Source organism: Scyliorhinus torazame, chromosome 11, assembly GCF_047496885.1.
Source record: "Scyliorhinus torazame isolate Kashiwa2021f chromosome 11, sScyTor2.1, whole genome shotgun sequence".
Taxonomy (NCBI): Eukaryota; Metazoa; Chordata; class Chondrichthyes; order Carcharhiniformes; family Scyliorhinidae; genus Scyliorhinus; species Scyliorhinus torazame.
Window position 1 is genome coordinate 118,130,307 of NC_092717.1, and position 27,598 is coordinate 118,157,904.

At 42.0% G+C, this 27,598-nt stretch overlaps 1 protein-coding gene across 3 annotated transcripts in view; it reads right to left on the reverse strand.

The window, feature by feature from the left end:
* Positions 1-8,208: 8,208 nt before the first annotated feature.
* The window catches only part of ythdf3 (YTH N6-methyladenosine RNA binding protein F3), a 57,115-nt gene continuing 37,725 nt past the window's right edge, over positions 8,209-27,598 (reverse strand). For 2 of the 3 annotated variants that reach the window (XM_072467671.1, XM_072467672.1), the window contains 2 exons: positions 16,763-18,325; positions 8,209-9,168 (listed from right to left, as the gene is read on the reverse strand). In XM_072467671.1, the coding sequence (XP_072323772.1) occupies positions 9,148-9,168; positions 16,763-18,325 (1,584 nt within the window). In that variant the 3' untranslated portion in view covers positions 8,209-9,147. Of the gene's footprint in view, positions 9,169-16,762; positions 18,326-24,593; positions 24,684-27,598 lie in introns of those variants that run through there. The other variant, XM_072467673.1, reaches the window with a different exon arrangement.

A 27,598-nucleotide genomic window follows, 5' to 3' on the forward strand; every position in this document is an offset into this window, starting at 1 on the left:
TATATATATATATATATATTTATAAGCATCCACATCTTAGTATTTTTTTTTTAAAAGGGGGAGATGCCATAATATCCACGCATGTATATAATGAAGTGCAGACAGGCAGTGATTGACACACAGGATGACCAGTAAGCACACAGCACAGTTCAGCCAATCACCGGACAGGACACCACCACGATAAAGCCAGAGGGCACTAGGTTTCCCACTCTCTGGACCCAGCCACTGAGACAGTCAGAGTCCACGGGCCAGCACAGTGCAAACACCATGCGGTAGCTAGTAAGTCTGGTCAGGCTAGTACAAGGTCTCCAGTCAGTTCAGTATAGTGTCGACCCACAGTCAAATATGTATGTTAGTTCTATCGTTCAATAAAACAGTGTTGGATCTTCTACAGTGTTAGAGGTCTGTTTCTCGCATCGCTGCATCAAGTGCAGTCCACACCGAACCGACCTGCCTAACACATCATCTATCTCTTTCATATTCAAGCTGCTTTAATTCTCATTTTCCATTTGTTTAATATGTAACTGAATTTTTGCCATTTCCAATGAGTCAAACTGGATCTCAGGCAATTTTAAATGCTTAGCCACCGCCATAATTACCTCATCTTTTCACATTTTGTCAAGTAATGTTAACTGCAATGTTTTTACCAAATCTAACAGTCTGCTTTTAGTCTCTGTTCATAAGGTACTGCATGTGACCGTCTCCACCCCTAAAAACTTCAGTCTCTGAAAGAGCCATTGTCCACAACACATTCCCCACTTAAACTAGAGTACCACACCTGAAAAGCAACCACAATATGCTCACCCCTCACTGTCTTTAAGTTCACTAAGCCAATAGATAAGACTTTTATTAACCTCGAGCCCCCAATTTGTTATGGGCCAGGGTTTAGAGAACCCCAAAGTCTATTATGGAGTTCGCCTGACCCACAACTTTGAATAGATTGTGGTATGGGGAGCACACGGCCGACGCGACAGGTGGTGCAGCGGACATCGGACAGTAATTTTTAAAGCAAAACAATGTTTATTCTATGAACACAAGTTAACTTTTTTTAAAACAGTGAACATCTTAGCAACTATCAACTCAAATGCAACCCCCAAAGAATACAACACTAAGTAATCCTTAAATTTTCCTTTTAACATCCATAAGAGATTTAAAAAAACCTTTCGACAGAATCACATCAGGTTTAAATTCACTACTGAGAACAGTTATCACTCTGAATTCACCAAATGATCAAGAGATAGTCTTTACATGGCAGAGAGAACAACATTACACCTTCTTTGGCTAGCTGCAGCTCCAACACTAAAACGAAACCAAAAAAGACACATCCAAGCTTTTCTCAAAGTGAAACTAAAAAGCAGAACCAGAGCTCAGCTCCACCCACATTCTGACATCACTGCAGCAAATTGAGCAAACATTTCTTAAAGTGACATTCTCATGACATACCGGACAGAGCGGCACCCAGCCTCTGCCCCCAACACTTCCAGGCAGGCCACTGAGTGCCCACCCCAAAATCGATATGCTAGGCCGATTGGACTTGATCGATCAGGGGGATGGAGCCCTGATCAATTGATTATGACCAGAGACTGCCCACAAAAGGGCATGAAAATCCAAGCCGGTTAAAAAGGTGCTGCACCACCTTAGAAGCTCTGAACTGCAGCCTTCCAGGCTACAGCTTTGGCAGCTAACAGTGAACACATCACCAGCCAAAAAGAGGACCATCCATGCCATCCAGAGGGACCAGAGCAGAGGACGCAACCAGCAACAGACTAGCAAACAGCACTGCCAGTCTACCAGATCACAGATATCTGCTCTGTACTTGCCAGTCATCTGGAAGTTAAGTAAGGTTGTTTTAAGTGTATTCGTTTTTGGTCCAATGTGCATGAACGTGTGATTAAGTATTTATCTTTGTACGTATTAATAAACAATTATTGCACTGAACAACTTGAGCATTTGTCCACCGTATACGGGTTAAACACACTCTGTGGTTTATAAAGGCACAGCAATCCCAAATGTTTTACTCAATGAAACTGATGTTGAAGCATAACCGCTCTGACAATAAACAGCAACCAATTTGCAGTGCAATCCCGCAAAAACAGCAATGCGATACATCCCAGCTCATCTGCTATTTAGTGATATTTGTCAAATGTTCCAGCAAGATTTAAAGTAGCATTTTGAGCAGAAAACAATGTGGAGTATGGGTGTGAATTTGTCTCTTGTTTTTAAGTCTTTGTGAACAAAGGAAGCATTTGAGTTAGAAAATGCTCAATTTCCCTTTAGCTGTAACAACTAGGTTGTGGTAACCCTTGCCTAGATAAGAAAGAAAATTGCTCGGAGACCCATATACCCAACATGTGAAACTACACGCATTTGTAGCATTCAGGCATGTGCATAACAGTCTATGTCTCTTGGGTGTGTTCAAGACTGTCCCCAACCAGGACTAGAGAATAAGGCTGTCACCATCCCATTGTCTGGCATGCAGAGCTAGGATGTTGGGTTAACTAATGACTAGAAAGCAATAACAAATCAGTACACGCGGGGAGCCAAGTAGCATAAAGATAGAGCTTTCACCTTCTCAAAGTTAGAATTCTCCGATGGTTGGACATCCATAGCCATTGCAGGCAATCATGACCCAGGTTACATCACTTACTTGTCATTTAATGTAATACTGCAGATTAGTTACACATAAACAATACTGTTAATTCCAACTACACAGAAGTTGACACCACTTGAGCCTCAATCACGTGGAAGCTATTGTTGAATGACCAACAATCCTTCTTCTGCAACAATGACCACAGTGCCATTATCAGGTTATCAGGCAACGGTCAAAGGTGACTATGGCTACAAAAATAAGAAATTAATAGCAGTGCAATATTAACAGGTTTCAGAACAATCTGATTAACCACTTCCTCAAAGGTACACAGCCAGAATTTGGATATAAGATTTCATTATTTTAAAAAATCAATTAAGGTTCCTTACAAGAGGAAATTGCAAGAGTATTTCTTAGTCTCAATGAAGCGATAAGCTAACTCAATTCAAGCCTTTTAAATAATGCTGTCAAGACTTTAGCCCTGTTTTTTCTTTTTATGTGCAATAAAGATTTTGAAGAAATGAGACCCAACAGGAACAAGGTGTTCCAATATAGGAAATAAATTGGAAAGCAGGAATGGATTAGATGGTTAATAAGTCTTGAACAATGACCCCATCACTACTGATTAGGGCAAGGAACATGGGGGAAATGTGAAATAGCCTCCATAAATGTGAAGAGTTACCAGGATGAAACCAGGATTTTAAAGGCATTGTACGTTGAGGCTCTCCCCAAAGATGAAGGAATGGATGGGTTGGATTGCAAGGCTGAGGGAAAGACGACAATAATTTGGGACACTAAACAGATGGTGGTGGTTGGAGAACTTGAGGATCTCAGGAACATGCCAGGTAAGGGAAATAAGGCAGCGTAGGTGCCTGTTGGTAGTAGGTTGCTGGCACATACTAATAGGCCCAGTGAGGATACACAGTATCGACTGAGACACAAACTCCAGAGCTCGGGTTGGCAAAGAGAAAGGAGTTCAATGGGGAGTTCAATTAGGGGGGAATATTGGAGAGATGGAAGACAAGGGAAAGAAGTGCAAAGGATGGGGAAGCAGTTGAAGAAGGTGATTGGATGTGCAGAATTCAAAATGGCATGAAAATATAACAAGAGCAAGGGGCTATAATATTACTTTTGATAGTAGAGGTCCTAACTGCTAACCTGCACTGTGCTTACGTTCCCTTCAGAATAGCACAGGAATGAATAGTGGGAGGAGTACTGGGCTAATTGAAGGTTGATGTTGGAAGTGCCAAAAGTGCTCTGGAAGGTCAGATCCACTTAAATACTTTAAGGACCAATTTGTGTGAATATTCAGAGAACCTGCACCCAAACAACACATTTAGGCTTGCTAATTTTATAATATGGCATGCTTCTGCAACATTTTGGAGAATGTGCAAAAGTCAATACCAAAATATTGTAATTTGTATTATCACTTGGAACAAAGTTCTCCTATGAAATTTTATAATTGCTAAATCAAGAATTGATAGCTAAATGTTAACACACTGCTGAACAACCAGTGAGCATTTAGCCTTTCATTTTTATGCTGATTTTTCATTTAAAATTTATCAGAAGCTTCGCTATTTTTATGATGAAGAGGTAGAATGTGCCAAACACAGAACAGTATGGCACTGAAGTAGGTCATAATGGCTCAGAGTCTATTCTTGCTCTTTGCAAATGCAATCCAGTTAGGACCCTCTGCCACTCCCTCTATATTCCTGCATTTTCTTTGTCCTTCAAATCTTTATTCAATTCCCTTTTGAAGGCCACTATTGAACCTGCAGTCAACACCTTTATCAGACCGTAGATTCCAAATCCTAGCCACTCATTGCGTAAAAACATTCTCCCGTCACCTCTGGTTCGTTTGTCAATCACCCTAAATCTGTGCTCTCTGGCTATTGACCCTTTAGCTCTGGAAACATTTTCTCTTTATTGATGCTATCTAACCCCTTCTATCCAATCTCCTCTTGGCCTTCTTAAAATATCTGTACCCACAAGTGCCAGACAATGACCATCTCCAACGAGAGAATTTCCCCGTGACATCTAATGTATTGCCATCGCTGAATCCCCCACCATCAACATCCTGGGGGGTTACTATTGACCAAAAACTTAACTAGACTAGCAATATAAATACTGCGGCTACAAGAGGTGGTCAGGGACTAGGAATCCTATGGCAAGTAACTCAACTCATCTCCCCAAAGCCTGTTCACAACCTACAAGGCACAAGTCAGGAGCGTGCTGGAATACTCGCCACTTGCTTGGATGTGCAGCTCCAACGACACTCAATAAGCTTGAAACAAAGCAGCCTGCTTGATTGGCACTCTATCCACAAACATTCACTCCCTCCACCACCGACATATAGGAGTATGTACCATCTTCGTGATGCACTGCAGGAACTCACCAAGGCTCCTTCAACCTTCCAAATTCACAATCACTACCATCTAGAAAGACAATGGCAGCAAATGCATGGGAACACCACCGCCTGGAGGTTCCCCTCCAAACCGCTAACCATGACTTGAAAATATATTGCCATTCCTTCACAGTTGCTGCATCAAAATCCTGGAACTCCCTCCTTAAAAGCATAGTGGGTGTACCTACACCACATGGACCACAGCCGTTCAAGAAGGCATCCCATCACCACCTTCTCACGGGTAATTATGGATCGACAATAAATGCTGTCCTATCCAGTGAAGCCCACATACCTTGAATAATTTTTAAAAAATAATTTCCAATTAAGGGGCAATTTAGTGTGTCCAATCCACCTATCCTGCACATCTTTGGTTTGTGGGTGTGAGACCCATGCAGACACAGGAAAGGTGAGCAAACTCCACACGGACAATGACCCAGGGCCAGGATCGAGCCCAGGTTCTCGGCGCCGTGAGGCAGCAGTACTATACCAGTGTGCCACCCAACAATTAAAAAAATTTTTTTTTAAATGCTAGTTTCTCCAGTCTCTCAGCAGAACTGTAATCTCTCATCCCTAGAACAAGTGAAGTATTAACTGTGCCCAACCAGTCCATGCTTGCAAAACCCAAATACAATATTACTACATTTTGAAGACCAGAATTTAAATTCAATTCAGACTGAGGAGTCCCAACCTCTTCTGGTCTGCCTCCCATCGTCCATCTCCCATAAACATAATCTCAACCAAAACTCTGCTGCCTGTATCTTAATTAACACCAAGTACCATTAAACCTTCACCACTCTACTCACTGACCTGGCTCATGCTAGTATCCAAACCCCTCCATGGCCTCACTCCTCCCCATCTCTATAACCTCCTCCAAGCCTTTCAGAGAACTCTGTATTTCTCCAATGCTGGTCTCTTATTCTTTCAGCCCACAACTGACGAGGATGCTTTCAGACATCGAGGTCCTAAAGTTTGGGAATGCCTATTGCTTTCTGCCTCAACATGCTCCTTTAAAGCTACCTCTTGGATCAAGCTCTTGTTCACCTACCCTGAGAGCATTGTGTCAAATCTTATTCAGTAACATTCCAGAGAGCACTGTGGCACATTTTATACCATGATAAAAGTTGATCAGGTGAACAAATACTTAACAGTAGAATATATGAAGATATCAACACATTCTGTATGGGCCAATTATTCTTCGGAAAATATCAGAGGAGATAAAAAAAATTGACAAAACTATCTCGGACTGGTAAATTCAACCCACGTCCACCCTTGTAAACTTTGGATATCATCACCTTGGCTTTCTTGTATAACTCAACACACACTACCTACACATGGAACAAAATTGTCTACATACCATAATTCAAGAATAGTGATAATTCTGAATTTTCCATGTCTATCTCAATGTTAAGATATTCAAGTGACTTTTCATACATGCAACAGATATGCTACGTACAAAAACTATGACTTTCATTGACAAAATTCATACAATTCAATCAGCACAAGACACAGATTTTCCTGAAAGGTGAAAACATCAAATACCCATAAATTAACGAGTCAAGACATTTCGATCTTTAATTAAACATGAAACAGCAATTCAAAATTTGTGATAGAGACTGGGAAGTGACCAATGGCGAGTGGGAGGATAAAGTAAATGGAATAACATGTAACTTATGGTTTATTAAAGCAAGCAAAAAACAGCAATTTTTTTTTTTTTTTTAAGTAGTATGATAGCACAAGGCCAGTTTTTAATCAAGCTGCATATAAGTAGTATCAGAAATAGATCTTCTAAATATTATGCAATTTAAATTTATGATTGCAATATCCTTTTATTTGGATAATGGCCTGAATAATAAAAGTGGTTTTATAAAGCCATTTCAGAATTACCATACTGAACAAAAGTTATATCAGCAGTATATTAGCATAAGGGTTCCCATCAGGATTTTGAAAAGCCTCCAAATTTGACACTCTTATACTATACAATAAATCAGAGATAAAAATGGTATGGTTTTCTAAATCAAACAATCGTGTATTTTTTGCACTCATGCAATACTTTTCATTTCCTTTAATCATATGTACTTATTTTAAACATTCCACTTCAATTTTAAATTTTAAAACACTGTTACAGACCCACAAATCAAAAATAGGGTTGAGTAGATTAACATTGAAGTTAAATTATTCCGACCAAAGTACACTCAATTGTTTTAAATCAGGGAACAAAACTGCAACATTAAAGCTCCCAGCTGAATATTCTTTTGCTGATGCTGTCAATCATTTAAAGACAACCATATTGATAATTACTTTATAGAGATCTGTCAAAGATGCATTACTCCATGCAACATTCAGAGTGAGAGACAAAGGTGCATGCAATGCCTTGGGTAACTACTGATCTAATAAAATGATTTTAAAAACCCATGAAAGGAATCAGAAGTGCCCCAATACACTGTCAGTCTAATAATTTGGACAAGGGAACAAATGTATTTACTAAATCAGAGGGAAATTAAAAACAATTTATAAAAAGGTCCTGTTGCCTGAAGACGATAAAGAAATAGCTCCAATGTTTTACTAAATGTTCTATCTTTACAGGTAATTATTTTAGCCAGTTATGCACCACATGATATCATTATGGTAGTTGCAAGAATCAAAATATGAGACTTGAAATCAGGAAACTCCATGATATAAATGCATAGGAATTATACATATTAATGCTAACTTACACTCTATTGTCTTTATACTAGTTCATTTAATTCAAATGTATGCAGGACTAAAAGGCAAAAGTAGTAATTTGTTATTTAGACTTCAAATACACAATACTGTTTAAACTACTTGGGGACCACAAACACTAAATATGAAATCCTAACTTAATGTGATTTAATTGGCCCTGGACATCACAAAGACAAGATCACATTAGGATACTAACAAATTTAAATACATTGAAAAATGTCCTAAAATAACTTAAATAGACTTCAAATTATGAACAATGATTTTAGATTCTGTGCTTATAAAAATTCAATTTATCTTCTATTAATTAAGCTAATGGTACCTACTGAACATACATATTATAAATTAAGGCAATCATGTCGGAGACTCAATATAGTAGTCTACGTAAACAGGAGACTATGGGTTCAGCATCTCCTACGTTGATTGATTTCCTGTGAAGTAATATTCAGAAGTATGAAAATGTGAAACACTGTAAATTAATTCATGCCATAACACCTGCTAAACAAGTATTGGATTTATTAAGCTAGTGAATCACCTAGGAGAAAATTTTCCACTTCCATGATAGTAATCTGTCAGAAAGGCAAACATTCAAAGCTAGGAAGTTATATTTAAAAGACATTACAGAAGTCTAAAAAGTTAAATCAAACCGAGGTACATTTACTTAGGACAGTGTCATCAATGTTCGTATCAAACATCTAGCATCTCTTCCATAGACAAATGCACTTTTCTGAAACCTATGTAATACATAGTACAAGAAAAAAAAGCATTGCATTCAACTGGTTGCACATACATTTTTAAAAATTATATTTCAAAACCAGGAATAATTTGGGGAAAGAATCTTGCATAACTTCTGGTTTGTTTTACATTTGGCAAAATATTAATTCCATTTATTTGCTTTATTTACTACAATAGTTTTCACATAGGTATATTGGATTTATTAGTTTGAACTAAAAATTACATGATATCCAAATTGTTTCTGTAGAGCTAAAATTAACTTAAAAAATAAATCCTACAACACAAAAAAGTAGGATGAAGAGCTAAGCACTGTGAAATCTCAGATCATTGACCAAACTACACTCGTTAATTGTTAGTATTAAACAAATCCAAAGAAAAGATTAATTGGTTTCTCACATTCATTCAATTTCTGGATTTCAACTAAGAGGATGAGTTTAGAAAGACAGCAGTTATTGATAAAAAGCTTTAGGAAGGCAAAAAGTGCTTGACATATAGCGCTCAAATGTGTTTTGTGAAACAACAGTATACGGGCAAATGCAGCAATGAGAACCAACAGGGAACGCCAATCTCGTGTTCAAGTGTTCAAAAGAGGTTGCCTTGAGCAGTAAAGTTCCAATAACCATGGTTCCTGGAAGATACTAGTAAATTTCCAAGGTTCGTGTCATTAGTGTTGTAACTCTGGTACAGCATGTCCTTTCAGTTACTATTTGCTTCTGTTGCGCTCCTGTAAAAACAGCACAGAAACATACGTGCTAAACATCTGTGTTTTCAATCACTTAAATAAAACTTAATATTTGCAATAAATATATTAGCTTTGAAATATATCCTTGCGATAGATATACTGACAAATCCAGGTTTGTTTTAAGCAGCTTAATTAAATGAAATCCCACTGTTGTCCATGCAGTGCTATTGAAACCTGCCAGACCCACACCCAATATTTTCCAGATCCAATAATAGTGAATAGACAACCAGAAACGAACACAACATTACAAAAATATCATTGCAAATGGAAATATTAGAGCATTGACAGTAGGGCCACTGCATCTCTGTATAAAAATATTTTCAGTTTTGATTTGGACTATAAAATCAGAGTACTCGTACGCGGAGAACACAACACTGTACTTTGCAGTGATCTTAGCAAATATGACTGACGGAAAGGAAGACTTGGTAAGCTAGGGAGATATTAGGAAATTGGTCCATAGGTGAGGCATTCACGTAGCAGGCAATTTAGGGGTTAAACAGACTGAGGGAAAGAAACCTGCTCGCAGAGTCAGAGAGATACGCCCACACCTGGCAGAGTTACATTGTCCCAGTCAGACTTAAACTTGTTTGTGGGAATATACAGGATGCCCCACATCCATTGTTCTTTGGGACACATCTGTCTGACCAGCTATTAGTCCATTACAGACTCTGATGGCTGCTTTGCCCGTCAATGGGACGTATATCGTGCCGGAGAGAGAGTTCGGGGCGCGCCGGAGGGCATGCGCGAGAGAGCGAGGGGCATACGCGAGAGAGAGAGAGAGAGAGAGAGAGCGAGAGAAACAAGGATGAGAATTTCAAAATAAAGATGTTGCTTGACCAGGAGCTATACAAGCTAGTGGGCACAGGGATGATAGTAGAAAAGGACTTGATGTAATTAAAACATGGTCAAAGATTTGGATTACCTCAAATTTATGGAAGGTAGAATGTGAAGACTAACCAGGATTGTGTTCGAAATATCAAGTCTAGTGGCAATAAATGCATAAATGAGGGTTTGAGCATAAATGATTCGAGACAGAGGTGATGTCAGTCAATGTTATGGAGGCAAGAAAAGGATGGTTGTCTGATAAGCAGTCTCATAATTTAGCAATAGTGAGAAGTCAAAAGAGGTTCTGGTGAGGTAAAGTTGGGATTGACAGCGTGCTAACCACAGTGTGGTAATTAATGTCATTTTGTATGATGTCACCAAGAGGCAACATGCAGATGGAAATAAGAAGAGGCCATGGATCACCGTTTGGGAGCACTAGAGATGGCAGTGCAGAAGCAAGAAGGGAAGCCAATGCAAGTGGTTCCCTGGCAATGATTAGACAGGCAAGAATGGATCCAGTCGAGGACAGTTTCACCCAAATGGACAACAATGGATAAGAATTGGAGGAAAATGGTGAGAAACCATGTCAAAGGCTATAGGCAGCTTAAGGAAGACGAGAAGTTTACCAATGTCACAGTCACATAGGATGCCTTTGAGACTTTGATAAGAGCTGTTTGAAACAGAGAAAGGAACCTGACTGAAGGGATTCAAACATCGAGTTCTGGGAAGATGGGATGAGTCACAGTATAAAAGGGGACCCAGCTACAGTGCAGACTTTGTTTGCACCGAGTGCTGAACTTGGGTGCATTTGAGTGCTACAGTGAGAGTTTGGTGACAGGGAGTTAGGTGAGGAGGGAGAAAGGTGCTCCTTTCATTTCATTTCCTCAAAGAGCAAGAAGGGAGCGGGGAGTTTACAGAGAGTGCAGCTGACTGGGAGCAGAGTCGGAGGGTGACGTTCCTGTTGGTCCACAGGGCAGCAACATTCTGTAAGATCAGAGGGGATGGAGGCTAGGGCAGTTGCATGCTCCTCCTGCAGGATGTGGGTGGTGAGGGATACCACCGGTGTCCCCGCTGACTACACCTGCAGGAAGTGCACCCAACTCCAGCTCTTCAGAGACCGTGTTAGGGAACTGGAGCTGGATGAACTTTGGATCATCTGGGAGGCAGAGGGGGTGATAGAGAAGAGTTACAGGGAGGTAGCCACACCCAAGGTACAGGACAAGAGTAGCTGGGTTACAGTCAGGGGAAGGAAAACGAACAGGCAGACAGTGCAGGGATCCCTCATGGCCGTTCCCCTTCAAAACAAGTATACCGTTTTGGATGCTGTTTGGGGGGGGGGTGGGGGGGGGGAAAGAGATGACCTACCAGGGGAAGGCCCTAGCAGCCAGGTCTCTGGCACGGAGTCTGGCTCTGTGGCTCAGAAGGGAAGGGGGGGGGGGGGAGAATAGAAAAGCAATAGTGTTAGGAGACTCAATGGTTAGGGGAATGGATAGGAGATTCTGTGGTTGCGAGCAAGACTCCCGGAAGATACATAGCTAAGAAAAGGGATGAGGATCTAAAAAATGATTTGAGAGAGTTAGGTTGGAAGCTAAAGAGCAGGACAAACAGAGTACTGATCTCAGGATTGCTACCAGTGCCACATGCAAGTGAGGCAAGGAACAGAGAGCGAGTGCAACTGAACACGTGGCTACAGGGCTGGTGCAGGAGGGAAGGCATCAGATATGTGGATCATTGGGATATCTTCTGGGGAAGGTGCGACCTGTACATGAGGGACGGGTTGCACCTAAATTGGAATGGCACCAATATCCTGGGTGGGAGGTTTGCTAGAGCTCTTCGGGAGGGTTTAAACTAATTTGGCAGGGGGATGGGAACCAGAGCTATGGATCAGAGAATAGAGTAGCTGTTGAACAGGCAGAAATAGTATGCAGCAAACCTGTGAGGAAGGATAGACAGTTGATAGGGCAAAGTTGCACTCAGTGGGATGGGTTAAAGTGTGTCTGTTTCAATGCAAGAAGTGTCAGGAATAAGGGAGATGAACTTAAAGCATGGATCAGTACTTGGAACTACAATGTGTGGCTGTTACGGAGACATGGATTTCACAGGGGCAGGAATGGTTGTTACATATTCCGTTGTTTAGATGTTTTCAGAAGAATAGGATGGGAGACAAAAGAGGGGGAGCGGCACTGTTAATTAGGGAGTGCACCACAGCTGCAGAAAAGGAGGTAGTTGAGGAGGGTTTGTCTACTGAGTCAGTATGGGTGGAAGTCAGAAACAAGAAAGGAGCAGTCACTTTATTGGGAGTTCTATAGACCCCCCAATAACAGCAGAGAGATAGAGGAACAGATTGGGCGGCAGATCTTGGAAAAGTGCAGAAGTAACAGAGTTGTTGTCATGGATGACTTCAATTTCTCGAATATTGACTGGAACTTCCTTAGTGCAAATGGTTTGGATGGAGCAGATGTCAGGTGTGTACAGGAAGGATTCCTGACTCAATATGTAGATAGGCCGACTAAGGGGGAGGCCATATTGGACTTGGTGCTCAGCAACGAACCAGGCCAGGTGTCATTTGTCTCGGTGGCCACAGTGACCACAACTACTTCACCTTTACCATAGTCATGGAGAGGGATAGGAACACAGTATGGGAAGGCATTTAAATGGGGGAGGGGAAATTATACTGCTAATAGACAGGAGCTGAGGAGCATAAAGTGGGAACAATTGTTCTTGGGGAAATGCACAACAGTAATGTGGGGATTGTTTAAGGAGCACTTGGTGAGAGTGAGCAGTTTTGTCCCACTGAGATGAGGAAGGAATGGTAAGGTTAAGGAGCCTTGGATGACAAGAGAAGTAGAGCTTCTAGTCAAGAGGAAGGAGGAAGCTTAGGCAAGGTTGAGGAAGCAAGGATCTGACTCGGCTCTAGAGGGTTACAGGAAGGAACTCAAAAATGGACTGATGAGAGCTAGAAGGGGGCATGAAAAAGCCCTGGCGGGAAGGATTAGGGAAAACCCCAAGGCATTCTACACTTGTGTGAGAAATAAGAGGATGATCAGTGAGAGTAGGGCCGATCAAGGATAGTGGAGGGAACTTGTGCCTAGAGTCTGAAGAGATGGGGGAGGCCCTAAATGAATACTTTGCTTCAGTATTCACTAGAGAGAGGGACTTTGTTGCCCATGAGAACAGTGTGAACCAGGTTAATAGATTCGAACAGGTTGATATTAAGGAGGATGTACTGGAAATTTTGAAAAGCATCAGGATAGGTAAGTCCCCTGGGCCTGAAGGGATATACCCAAGGTTACTACGGGAAGCGAGGGAGGAGATTGATGCGCCGTTGGCGATGATCTTTGCGTCCTCACTCTCCACTGGAGTAGTACCAAATGATTGGAGGGAGGAGAATGTTGGCCCCCTGTTCAAGAAAGGGAATAGGGAAATCCCTGTGAATTACAGACCCATCAGTCTTATGTCTGTGGTGAGCAAAATATTGGAAAGGATTCTGAGATAGGATTTATGATTATTTAGAAAAACAGTTTGATTAAATACAGTCAGCATGGCTTTGTGAGGGGCAGGTCATGCCTCACAAGCCTCATTGAATTCTTTGAGGATGTGACGAGACACATTGATGAAGGTCGGACAGTGGATGTGGTGTACATGGATTTCAGTAAAGCATTTGAGAAGGTTCCCCATGGTAGGCTCATTCAGAAAGTTAGGGGGCATGGGATACACGGAAATGTGGTTGTCTGGATATAGAATTGGCTGGCCTGGCTGATTGCTCACAGGTAGATCCTGGTTGGGGTGGAGGCCAGTTGCTCCACACTGTGCCTTGGTGTAGCTGGGGAATGTAATGAAGTTTTTGAATCTGGAAACAGTGAAAGTTGCTTTTTGGGGGGGGGGGGGTATCTTTGCTATGCTAGGCGTTTAAAATGTTAAAATGTCAAAAATGTGAATAGAAATATTTTCAAAAAAATTGAACTATTTCACACGTCTGTGTTGAATTTCTTCTGCCATGTCTCTGCCCGCCCCACCATCCCACCGGTCCTCGATGTCGATCATTATGCTCTTCACAGTTCGCTGTCTTTCCAAGTTTTGAAGTGTGTCCTATTTTAATATGCATCAGGAAAACAGTGTCCTACTCCTGACCCTTCAATCCTAAAACAAGTGTTCCCCACTACTCTGTTCCCTTTCACTCCATCAGCATTGCACCAGTGCTGCCACTGTCTTTTATTCCATGAACTTAACTCAGCTAACATGGTACACTATCTAACACCTTTGGTAAATCAAAGAGGAAATGCTGGAAAATCTCAGCAGGTCTGGCAGCATCTGTAGGGAGAGAAAAGAGCTAACGTTTCGAGTCCAGGTGACCCTTGGTCAAAGCTAGTTGGTTCTTGTAGTTGGAAGTCAGTTGAAGGAGAGTCAAACGGCTGAATTAAGGAACTTTCAAAGTATTTTTGGTTGAGTTAATTAGTTAATGGGGAAGTACCTTTTCTGTAGTTTTGTATAATAGATTACATAAGTACCCAATTATTTTTTTATCCAATTAAGGGGCAATTTAGCGTGGCCAATCCACATAGTCTGCACATCTTTTGGGTTGTGGGGGTGAGGCCCACGCAAACATGAGGACAATGTGCAAACTTCACAAGGACAGTGACCCGGGATCGAACCTGGGACCTCAGCGCCATGAGGCAGCAGTGCTAACCACTGCGCCACCATGCCGTCCTGATTACTTAATACTTAATAGGCAACTACATTGTCTAACAAATGAGTTAAAATCAAAGTCTAAAAATGTAAAATCCTGTTGTGCTATTCTTTCTATCGGTTGATGGGAAACTCACTATCTTGTTATTCATCTCCATGGGGAGCGCAACCTCATTCCCTCAGCATCCTTGGATGCATTCCTCCTAATCCAGGTTACTTTGTAACTTTAAGTACAGCCAGCCATTCTAATTCCTTTTCTATCAATTTGTAGCCTATCCAATCTCTCAACCTTCTCTTTCACAATGACTTTGTCAACATGTTCCTTGTTAAAGACAAGTATTCATTCAATACCTCAGCTGTACCCTCTGCCTCACTGTGCAATATTCTATGGCAGGCATTGTCAAAGTCGAGGGCGCGACCCGCGGGTGGGTGTCGGGAGGGTCACGGAGCCGTCCGTCGCGGCACTCCCGATCGTGCATATCTGCACGCAACAGCTGGCCTTGAATAACGCCAGCTGCAAACAGCCTTCAAAATGGCCCCGAACATGTAAAAAAAAATGTGGCCGCACTACGCATGCATGCCCGATCATTGGTGCGCATGCACGAAATAAGCGCATGCGTACCAATGATCGGGCACGCATGCGCAGTGCGGCCGCATTTTTTTTTTTTTATACAGTCGGAGCCTTTTTTCACAAGTTCGGGGGGGGGGGGATTTATTCATTTATTTCATTCATTTATATTATTCATTTTATTTTTATTTTTTCAATTACTTTTTTACAAGTTCGGGAGGGGTTTTGTTTGATAAAATTTTAAAGGAAAAAAATGCTTCGAGACAGATTGAGACTCCATACTTTCCGACACCAGAAGGCTTCACCTTCATCCAACAGGTTCCATTGGAGGAGCGTGTACGAGGGTCAAAGGGACCCAAAACCATTTCCTCCATTTTTGTCAGCTGCAAACAAGGCAAGAGAAAATGGTGGGCCGCAAAGGTCGGCCTGCATGGGCCGCAAAGGGCAGCCGGCGCCGCTCGCAAAGGGCGGCCGGCGCCGCTCGCAAAGGGCGGCCAGCGCCGCTCGCAAAGGGCGGCCAGCGCCGCTCGCAAAGGGCGGCCAGCGCCGCTCGCAAAGGGCGGCCAGCGCCGCTCGCAAAGGGCGGCCAGCGCCGCTCGCAAAGGGCGGCCAGCGCCGCTCGCAAAGGGCGGCCAGTGTGGGCTGCAAAGATCGGCCAGCATGGGTCGTGGAGGTCGGCCGGGTTGGGACCCGAAATTCGGCCAGGTTGGGTCCCGAAGGTTGGCCGGTTGGTAAAAATAGGTCCCCGGAAAAAAAGTTTGAAAAAACACTGTTCTATGGTACCAAAGCTGTTGATCAGTTCTGAGTGACTGTCACAGCAAGGTCATTATTTTTATGGATTACACATACATCACAAATGACCATCTTAAAACTTGTGCCATAAAAAAAAAGCATATTGGCAATAGAATTTAATGGTTATTAAAATCTCAAGATGTCACATCATTGTTTCTCCGATTATGGAAAAGGTTTTAACGTGTAGTTCCCTTATTTGCCTTTTATGCGCAGCAATTACACTGAAATGGTTTGGCTAACTACCAATTGGGTTGAAGGTTGTTAATTTTTGGGGAGGGGATAATTTCTGAATAACCGGAAGTTCAACCCTAAAGCAAATATAATTCATTGAAGAGACAATAATTGTGAATTGCACCTGAATGGTCATTCAAGTTCAGTGAGATCTATAAAGCCAAGTATACGTGTCAATTTTGAAACGTGAAAATTTTCAAATGATATATTTTATGGACCGATTGAATTCAAAAGCTAAAGGTAATTACCTGAATCCTTAAAAGCGTTCCAAAGATCTCAGACCTGTAACTGATAACCTGCAGTAGCCAGAGCAGTTTCTTGTGCAGTACAGGTTTCTGATTTACATTCAAATGCATTTATAGGTTATAACATGCTTTATATGCCCACGTTCTAGATATCACAAACGTTAGAAAAATTTACGTACTCATATCAGAGTTGCAGACTATATCAGTTCAACAGTTATTATATACTTACCCTACGTATGGCTTCCTCCTCCTCTTGACGCTTTTCATAATGTGCAAAGTCATCAAAGATTGAAGTGGTATGCTTGTAAGTAGCAATTATTTTAAGCACTTGTTTGGCTTTTTCCAGGGGCACTTCTTGTGTGTCCCTTGAGTTGGTAACTGGTTTGTTATCATTGTTTTCCAATCGAATATGCCGTAGTTGGTTGTTAGGTACGTCTTTCACAAAGATCCATTTCACTTCAAACTTGCCCTTCCACTTATCCTGTGACCATACTCCAGCAAAAGCATTATAGTCCACTGCTGACTTCATCTCAGCCACGCCACAAAAATGTCCACTTCCATTTACACTAAAGAGTAAATAGAGTGGTCCTTTACCATTCAGGGAGCGGAAAGCTGCATCCAAACGTTTATTACCATGCTCAGTACTGCACCAAATAGAGTACTTGATAGAACGATGTATATCATCCTCAGAGTAACTTTTAATTATAAATACTCTGCCCGTCTTCAGACTCCAGTCAAAATCTTTGGGGTTGTAGTTGTGTATGCCCTTCAGTTTTTCCAATACAGGATGTACTTCTCCTCCAGGTGGTGAAGGGTGTAATGATGCTATACCCAACACAAAACTCTCACTTGCCCCACTGGTCTGATTGAAGCCACCTCCCCGAATGCGAGGAGCCACCCAACGGTTTTGTGGCTGCTGCTGACCTTGAGACTGTGGTTGTGGAGGTCCTGGGTGTTGTGGTTGTTGATTTGTTGGGTGGGTCTGAATAGCAATTGGCTGTTGTGCAAGCTGATGCTGCTGAACAACAACTTGAGGAGGCATAACTTGCTGTGCAGGTGAGAGTTTGGGCACATTGCCTTTGTCTTCCCAAGTTCCAATATTCATATTGTGTTTTATAGGTGGAGGTGGCACTGCAGGCCCACCTATTCCCATGTTAGGCTTAGGCTTTAGTTTGGGCTGAGGCTTTGCTGGTTTCCTAGCAATAGCAGCCCAGGATGTAGGTTTAGGTGCTGAAGTGGTCGTTGCTGGGGTGCTATTAGCAACAATGCTACTGCACATACCTGTACTACTAAGAGCAGAACCTACAGTTTTAGTGACAGCTGTTGTCATATCACCTCCAATCTTCAGTCCAGTCATGCCTTGCTCAATGCTATTTATGCCAGGCACCTTACTCAAAGAGTCACTTCCAAATCCAGCTTGTCCATCAGCTATGGCTCTTCCAAGAGAACTAGGTGGGTATCCATAACTGTTGCTGTATGCAGAACTTTGTGTTGACTGTCCTTGAGATCCACTTGCTCCCCAAGTAGAAAAGTCTGCATTTCCAGGAAAAAAGTTAAATCCATGTTGATTCAAAAATGGTGGGGTGCTCCCCAAGGCCCCAGGCTGACTAAATACACCATCCGGTATAAAGTGATGCTCACCATTGCTCATTTGTCCATACGTTGTTAGGTATGGCATTGGAGGATCTCCTCCTGTTGACCAGGGAGCTTCACCAAGTGAATATGGAAATCCAATGGAAGGAGCATAGTAACTGGGCATATATGGGTCGGACATTGGTGGGTAGCTGTTGCTCTGCAAGAAATAAAGCAAAGTTTAGCTATGAACATCCAAACAAAAACTATACATTTTTCATATGTATGATCAGAACTTTTGCAAGGCCATTTATTGCAAGATAGCAGACACCTCAATTTATAATGACATCAGCAATTGGACATTCCCATACAGTTACTAAAATACAGTTGCATTTATATCAGCATTTGTTTAAGACCAGAAAGTGCCTTCCTGGGTGAGTTAGGTATTAATTCACTTCAGGCAGATCATCTGGCTAATTAAGAGGTAGACTTTATAATTTAAATTAAATCAAGGCTGTGGAGGTCAAGTCACTGAATGTCTTTAAGACATAGCGATAAAAGGTTTCTTGTTCAATAAGGGGATCGGGGGTTATGGAGAGACAGCAGGAGAATGGGGATGGGAAACATATCAGCCATGATTGAATCGTGGAGCAGACTCGATGGGCTGAATTGCCTAATTCTGCTCCTGTCTTATAGTCTGAATTCAAAGCCATTGTCTGCGGGTGGGAAAGTTTCTCCATACACTGGAGCAGCAAGATTTAATTTTCCTTCAGGCATAGCACCAATTTACATAAAATGATTAAATATTTGGTTCCACTTGAATGGAATGTAGTTGTACGCAAACTTCATGCACACTAAACAATCCCACAGTAGTGTCACGACAAATTTAATACAAAACAAACAAAATAAGAAACCCAAATCATACAAATTATCAGCCACGTTAAAAATGGGGAAATGCCATTAAGTCTTTTTTTAGTTACATATTCACAACTCCTGAACTATTTCAAATTGTTAATTCAAACAAAGCTGAAGTCTGAAACAAAAAAATACCTATTCCATTTCACAGATCTTCTGATGGATTGAATTAAACTTCCAGGCTATGTGTAATAGGCCCAAAAAACAGAATTACTAAAACTAATCTGCCTTAAGGGAAATGTCCACAATAATTTCCAACAGTGTGCATTTGTACTTTCAAAACGGAAAATTAAGCTTATGATTTTGCACCAGGCAAGTGTTTGGAACCGTAGAAAATTTCTCGTTAAGACTATACAAATACAAGTTCTTTTAAAGAGGTTGGTTCTATCATGATAGTTTGAGGCCTTCTAAAACCATATTTATAACTGCAACATTACAACTGTGGGAAAAGCCCAGTGATCAAATGCCCACACCACTTTTCTTTTATTTTGATACCCAATGTTGTCTCTTTTGATGTTATAAGCAGCTGTTCACCACTTGTCCAATCAGCCATTCCTTATCAGAGAACTTGACTGAATGCCGACCAAAAAGATACAAGTAAAAATTATATACTCAGATGCATTTTGAGAGAACTAACACGACATGGAAATACACAATGAACGTTAGGAAGTACAGAGGACCAGAGGGATCTTGGGGTTCATGTCCAAAAATCCCTGAAGGCAGCAGGATAGGTAGATAAGGTGGTTAAGAAGGCATATGGGATACTTGCTTTTATTAGCTGAGACAAAATATAAGAGCAGGGAGGTAAGGATGGGCCTGTGTAAAACGCTTATTAGGCTACAGCTAGAGTATTGTGTGTGTAGTTCTGGTTGCTACATGATAGGAAGGATGTGATGCAGTAGAAAGTGTGCAGAGGACATTCACCAGGATGTTGCCTGTGCTGAGCGTTCCAGCTGTGAAGAGAAGCTAGGGTTTCTTTTCCTTAAGAGCAGAGAAGGCTGAGGGAGGACGTGACTGTGGTGTACAAAATTATGAAGGTCCTAGATAGGGTACGTAGGAAGAAACCGTTCCCCATAGTAGAGGGGTTAATAACCAGGGGGCACAGATTTACAGTAAGGAGCAGAAGATTTATAGGCGATGAGGACAAACATTTTCACCCAGTGGTGAGAATCTGGAACTCGCTGCCTTAAAAGAGTGGTGGAAGCGAGAACCCTCAACATGAAGATGAGCACTTGAAATACCATAATATAACAAGGCTATGGACCAAGTGCTGGAAAATGGGATTAGAATAGATAGGTGTTTGATGGTCAGCACAGACACAATAGGCCAAAGGGCCTCTTGCCGTGTTGTAATCTATGAGATGCGACTTTTCCAGCGGGTATTAGTGCCTAACATTCAAAATTGGACCACTGGTTGATTTTCAACAATTCAGGTACAGGTAACCTTTAGGTGATCTTAAGAGACAAAAACCTGGGGCTTTCCTATTCTGTGCAGCTTAACACTAATTCTGCATCATCATAAAGTACAATACAGATGGCAATCATTTTACTCATTGCCTTGGTGTGTGTCCCTGCCGGCATTTCCCCATTGGCACATAAAATGCTCATGCTCAACATACACACATAAACAACACAAGGCTGTTAAAACAGCACATTTTGCATTCTAGTCACTTGACAGTATGAAAAATAATTCTGAAAAAAGAGACATGCTGTCAAAGCTCTTCATCTTACACTCAACAGGACAGAGGCAAGGATGTCAAATTTCAAAGGGAGCAATAATTTCTACGGCATGAGAAAAGGGTGCCGATTGGCAGGCAAGTCAACTGTGATTGGTCAAGGCTTTTCCATGTAAAATGAACCAGAGATCTAATGTCCACCATGCTTTTAATTTAATTGTGCCAATTTCCGTGCAGTAGAAATTTTCTCCCTTTGAAATTTGGCATTCCTGCGTCTGTCCTCTATGTCTACAAGACCAAAAGCTTTGACAGTATGGCTCCTTTTACCAGCAATATTTCACCTTCTAAAATATAGTGGCCCCAACTAACTTTCTACTTCCTCCTCCCTCTAAATGTAATGCTGAAATTGGAAGTCGTTGTTACCCTTCCCTTTTGCACGTACTGTGACTTTAACTCAAATGACTGAAAAAGTTGCTAGTTAAGGATTTAGTTTAAAATCAAAAGAACTCCCATACTCGTCCTTCAATTAAATAGGACCCCAAGATCTTTTACGCCCACTTGATAGCACAGATGAGATCTCAATTTAACATCTCATCTGAAAGACCCACCACCCATATTCACTACTCCCTTAGACTGTCAGCCTGGATTATTACTCAAATCCATGTGTCGGGCTTGGAATGCAAAATTTTGAGGATCAGCGATAAGTGCCACCACTGAGGCAATGCTAATACTCAACCCCTTACTACTATCTTAATATCATCAACCAAAGTTTAAAATTAGGGCTTTCCTAGGTTGTGTGACTCAGCTTTACATTGCTCCTCCATTTACTCACTGAACTGTGAGGTTAGCTCAAGATCACAATTCTATTTACATTAAGTTCAATATACATAGTCTGATATCCTTACAAACACTTCAATTAGTTAATAAACTCTTCCAGTAGCCTTTGCGCAGAGCGGTTGCCTGAAATTTCCATCTGTTGCCAACATATTTTCTTTCCACGATTGTGAATCTAATTTTCAAACAAGTTTCTGGCTCCTTTTTCTTATTTGAAAATTAAGATAATTTATTGTCCAAATGAAGACCAAATGGGTTCTATTGGAAACAAAGTTTCAAAATCCAAATAAGAAACTGAACAGAAAATGGCCTTTGACATAACAGTATTTATCCCATAATTGAGTGACTATTAACTGGGCTAAAGTACACTTTGTTCAATGTTAGGGTTTAATAACTAGATTAGTAGCTAGCTAAAATATCAACCTAAAATCGAATAATGCCATCCCAATATCAGGATCCCTGATGCTCAGGATTTGAGAGTGCTGGTAAAGCAAGCAGCTGATGTTTTCAGATAATACCAATGCAGTACCTTAGCACGATGCACAAGGACAATACAAGGATTGGGGCAGGATGCACGAGAGGGCAGGAGTATAAGAGATGAGATTGGCAGCTAACATAAAAGGGAAATCAAGTCTTCAATAGGCGTTTAAGTAGTAAAATAGTCATAAAAGGGGCAGAGGTGGGGGGCAATTATAGCCCAAAAAGGTGATCTATGCGCAGAGGGCAAGGCTGAAGTACTAAATGAATACTTTGCATGCCTTTACTAAGGACGAAGGTACTATCAAAATCAGCAAAAGAGGAAGACGCTGAGACAATAGATTGGTTAACAATTGATGGAGCGTTATTAGATAGAACGGCTATACTTAAAATTGATAAGTCACCAGGACCAAATGAAACACATCAGAGGATGCAGAGGGAAGAAAAGGTGGAAATATCAGAGGCACTGGCCATAATCTTCCTATCCTCCTTAGATAGAGGAGTGGGGCGAGGACTGGAGAATTGCAAATTGCTATAATGGTTCAAAAAAAGAAAAAAAAAAAAGAGGGTTTAAAGATAAACCCAGTGATTACAGGCCAGTCAGTTTATCATTGGGAGTGTGAAAGGTTTTGGGAACAATAATCCAGAATAGAATTAAATTTTGGGCAAGTGTGGACTAATGAAGGAAAGCCAGCATGTACTGTTAAGTACAAGTTACATTTAACTAACTTGATGAGGTAACAGAAGGTTATGTAGTGTATATGGAATTACAAAACAATTTGATGGAAGTACCACATAATAAGCTCACCAGCAAAATTGAAGCCTTTGGAATAAAAGGGACAAAGGCAGCATGGGTAGAGTGTTGGCTGAACGACAGGAAACGGGGAGTAGTGGTGAATACTTGCTTATTGGACTGGAAGAGGGTACATTGGAGTTCCTCATGGGTGGGTACTAGGACTACTGCTTTCCTTCATATTTTAATCATTCAGACTTGGGTGTACAGAACACAATTTTTAAATTTGAAGATGACATGACTTGGAAGTATTGTCAACTGCGAGATAGTGATAGATTTCATGAGGGCAGCGTGGTGGAAAGGGCAGAAATTAGATGAAGTTTACTGCCGAGAAATGTTAAGTGATACTTCAATAGGAAGAATGAAGAGTGCCAATATGAACTAAAGGATACAATCCTAAAGGGGCTGCAGGTATACATGTGCAAAAATTGGTGCATGTCTCAGGGCGTTAAGTAACTAGTGAATACGGCATATGTGATCCTGGGCTTTACAGAACCAGAGTGTAAAAAGAAAGGAAGTTCTGATGACACTTTCTACAACACTAGCTTAGCCACAACTGGAGTATTGGAGCCAATTCTGGGCACTACACTAGAGGGTGAGGGGTTTAGAGAGGGTGCGGAAGGGCCTGAACAGAATGATTCCAGAAATGAAGTACTTCAGTTGCATGGATATATTGGAGAAGCTTGGATTGTTCTGCTTAGAAAGAGAAGGTTGAGAGGGGCTTTCACAGAAGTGTTCAAAATCAGGAGGGCGAAACTGTTCTCAATGGCAGAAGACTCAATAACCAGAGGACACTGATTTAAGCTACTTGACAAAACAATCAACGGCAACAAGAAAAATAACTTTTTTTTTAAAGAAGCAAATGATGAGGATCTGGAATGGACTGCCTGAGTGTGTGGTGGAGGCTTTCAATCAGGAACTGAATAAGCACCCAAAGAGGAAAACAAATTGCAGAGCTACAAAGAAAATGAGGAAGAGTGGGATTAGCAGAGTTGCACTTGCAAAACTTGTATGGATATGATGGGCTGCATATAATATTTTGCGCTGTAACCAATCCGATTCCATGTCCCAAGCTTTTGTTTTTAATAGAACAGTTTTACGGATGAACTGCAGCTTCTTTGAATGGATGCAGAAATGGCAGCAATAAGGAAGTATTAGGCACCACTCCGCCAGTGAATTAGAGTAAATTTGGTAATTGTTTTAATTTGGCAAACTTTGAATAGCAGTGTGCTGCCAAACCATCTAGAAGGACAAGGACAGTGAGTGCATGAGTAGACCACAGGTTTACAAGTTTCCTACAAAGTCCACATCATCACGACTTGGGAAGATTCCATCACTTCATTGGGTCAAAATCCTGAAACACTCTACATAACAGCACTCTAGGTTTACCTGCATCACACAAACTTCAGCGGATCGAAGTGGCAACTCACCACCACCTTCCTAATGGCAAATAGGGATTTGGGAATAAATGGTGGGCATGTCAGTGGCATCCACACCATGAATAGATTTTTTTAAATGAACCAATGCGTATTTATTTTATTCACCCATTCCGCCTAACATTGCTGCAACTACACCCAGCAATTACACATTTAAGAAACAAAAACCACCTCTAGGAGTGAGCAGGTAACCGGGAAAGAATATCATACAATGACCTAGTAAAATCTATTGAGAATTTAAAATCTCAAATCTTTGAGCCGGTCTGCTGAGACCCTTACCTGAAATAAGTACTTAAAATGGGTAAACCAGTGAAAAAAAACATTGTTCAAATAAGAGGGCACTCAATGGAGCGCTTACCTCTGACATGCTGTGTTAACTCAATATTATTACAATTACGCAGCTCTTCCTCAAGGCTTTTCCTGCCTGGTTGATGCTCTAACTAAAAATCTGAAAAAAGAAATATTTTCATTAAGAGTTTCCATCTCAGTGAAAAGGCTTCAGGCGAATCCACATTCAACAACCTGCTCTGAAAACTGCCCACTTTAACATCTGTGCCAAATTCCAACTAGCAGGTGAGACAATTCACAATATTCTAAATCAAATAACCCACAACATTTACCACAATTAAGGATGCTCAACAAAATTGCTGACCTAGCCAGCAAAGCCCACATCCTGTAAAAATGAATTTTTAAAAATTCTTTAAAAAAAAAACTCAATTCACCCTATGACACAAGGTTAATGCATCCTTTAAAAAAAATTCAAGATTCCTCCAAGTCCAACTCAAATATACAAGGAAGCCTTGCATTTCAGAACCAGCAGCAAATCTATTAATTGTAAAACACTAAATAATGATCAGCAAGTTATAAACACCAAGTGTTTGGTTCTGTTAAATATAAATGCTGGTGGGAATGCATGTATGGATGCAGTAGCAAAATGGGGATTTAAAAAAAAAGTTATTGCTGTTAGCAGTATTTACCATTAGTTTGTCGATTTAAAAATATTTCATGTAGATGTCACTAATTAAAAGGTAGTGTGGCCTCTCTGCATCACCCGGGAGGATAGAGAAACGCACCAAGAAAGTGGGAATTGTCAGAAAATAGGGAACACAAAATGGAGCCTCACTCTGCAAAATCCTTCTGTGGGAAAACAAAGATGAAGCACAGGGCAGTCAGTATCTGGCACTGTGGATATTGCATTAAAACAGGGGCAGCACGGTAGCATTGTGGATAGCACAATTGCTTCACAGCTCCAGGGTCCCAGGTTCGATTCCAGCTTGGGTCACTGTCTGTGCGGAGTCTGCACATCCTCCCCGTGTCTGCGTGGGTTTCCTCCAGGTGCTCCGGTTTCCTCCCACAGTCCAAAGATATGCAGGTTAGGTGGATTGGCCGTGATAAATTGCCCTCAGTGTCCACAATTACCCTTAGTGTTGGGTGGGGTTACTGGGTTATGGGGATAGGGTGGAGGTGTTGACCTTGGGTCGGGTGCTCTTTCCAAGAGCCGGTGCAGACTCGATGGGCCGAATGGCCTCCTTCTGCACTGTAAATTCTATGACAGTGGCTGGGCCTACAACACCACCTCAGCCGTTACGGAGAGTCTGCAATTTGCAGGAGCTGAAGGATCAGTGAGTACTTCTTTTTAAAAATAAACATTTTATTGAGGTATTTTTGGTATAGCGACAACAAAATAAACAACATACATGAAACAATAAACATAGTGCAAAAGCCATTTATCTCTCGTACAGGTCCCACCCTTATTGACCCCCTACTCCAATCTAAATTGCTCCCCCCCGGCCCCCCACCGTCTGCTGACGGTTAATTTCCCGCAAAGTAGTCGACGAACGGTTGCCACCTCCGGGTGAACCCTAACAGTGACCCTCTCAAGGCAAACTTGATTTTCTCCAAACAGAGAAAGCGAGCCATGTCCAATAGCTAGGTCTCTGACTTCGGGGGCTTTGAGTCCCTCTAAGCTAATAGTATCCGTCTCCGGCCTACCAGGGAAGCAAAGGCCAGAACGTCTGCCTCTTTCTCCTCCTGGATTCCCGGGTCTTCCAACACCCCGAAAATCGCCACCACTGGACTCAGCGCCACCCTTGTTTTTAACACCGTGGACATGACGTCCACAAACCCCTGCCAAAATCCCCTAAGCTTTGGACATGTCCAAAACATGTGGACACGGTTCGCCGGTCCTCCCGCACATTTTGCGCACCCGTCCTCCACCCCAAAGAATCTGCTCATCCGGGCCACTGTCATGTGAGCCCGGTGAACAACCTTAAGTTGTATCAGGCTGAACCTGGCACATGTTGCGGACGCGTCGACTCTACTCAACGCATCCGCCCATAGACCATCCTCTATCTCTCCTCCCACTTGCACTTCAGCTCCTCGGTCTGCGTCTCCTCTGACCCCATAAGTTCCTTGTAAATGTCCGAGACGCTCCCTTCTCCTACCCACCCTCTGGAAACTACCCTGTCCTGAATTCCCCTTAGCGGTAGAAGCGGGACGGTTGACACCTGTTTACGAAGGAAGTCCTGCACCTGCAGATACCTGAATTTGTTTCCCCTTGCCAACCCAAACTTTTCCTTCAACGCAAATATACTAACCCTCTACTAACCTAAACATCAGCTCTCCCAGTCGCCTCTCTTGGACCACAAACATCTCACTCTTTCCCATATTAAGCTTATACCCCGAAAACCGGCCAAATTCCTCATGATTTCTTCCATCCCCTGTATTGGGTACGAAACGTACCGAAGCAGGTCATCCGCATAGAGCAAAACCCTGTGCTCCCCACCCCCCCCGGACCAGTTCTCTCCAGCCCCTCGAGGCTCTCAGAGCAATTGCCAACGGCTCTATAGCCATCGCAAACAACAGTGGGGAGAGGGGGCATCCCTGTCTCGTCCCCCGGTGCAGTCTAAAATAGTCCGATGTTGTCCGATTCGTCCACACACTTTCCAGAGGAGCCTGATACAGTAACCTGACCCAGTCAATAAAGCCCCGCCCGAATCTGAACTGTCCCAGTATCTCCCAGATAGTCCCATTCTACCCGATCAAAAGCCTTTTCTGCATCCATTGCGATCACTACCTCCATCTCCCTACCTTCCGGGGGCATCATGATCACATTTAACAGCCTTCTTACATTGGCCACCAACTGCCTGCCCTTAACAAACCCTGTCTGGTCCTCCACAATAACGTCCGGAACCCAAGCCTCAATCCTGGAGGACAAGATTTTGGCCAGTAACTTGGCATCTACATTCAACAGGGAGATCAGCCTTTAGGACCCCCACAGCTCCGGGTTCTTGTCCCGCTTAAGAATCAGCTAAATAGTTGCCTGTGACATCATCGGGGGCAACACCCCTCTTTCCCTTGCTT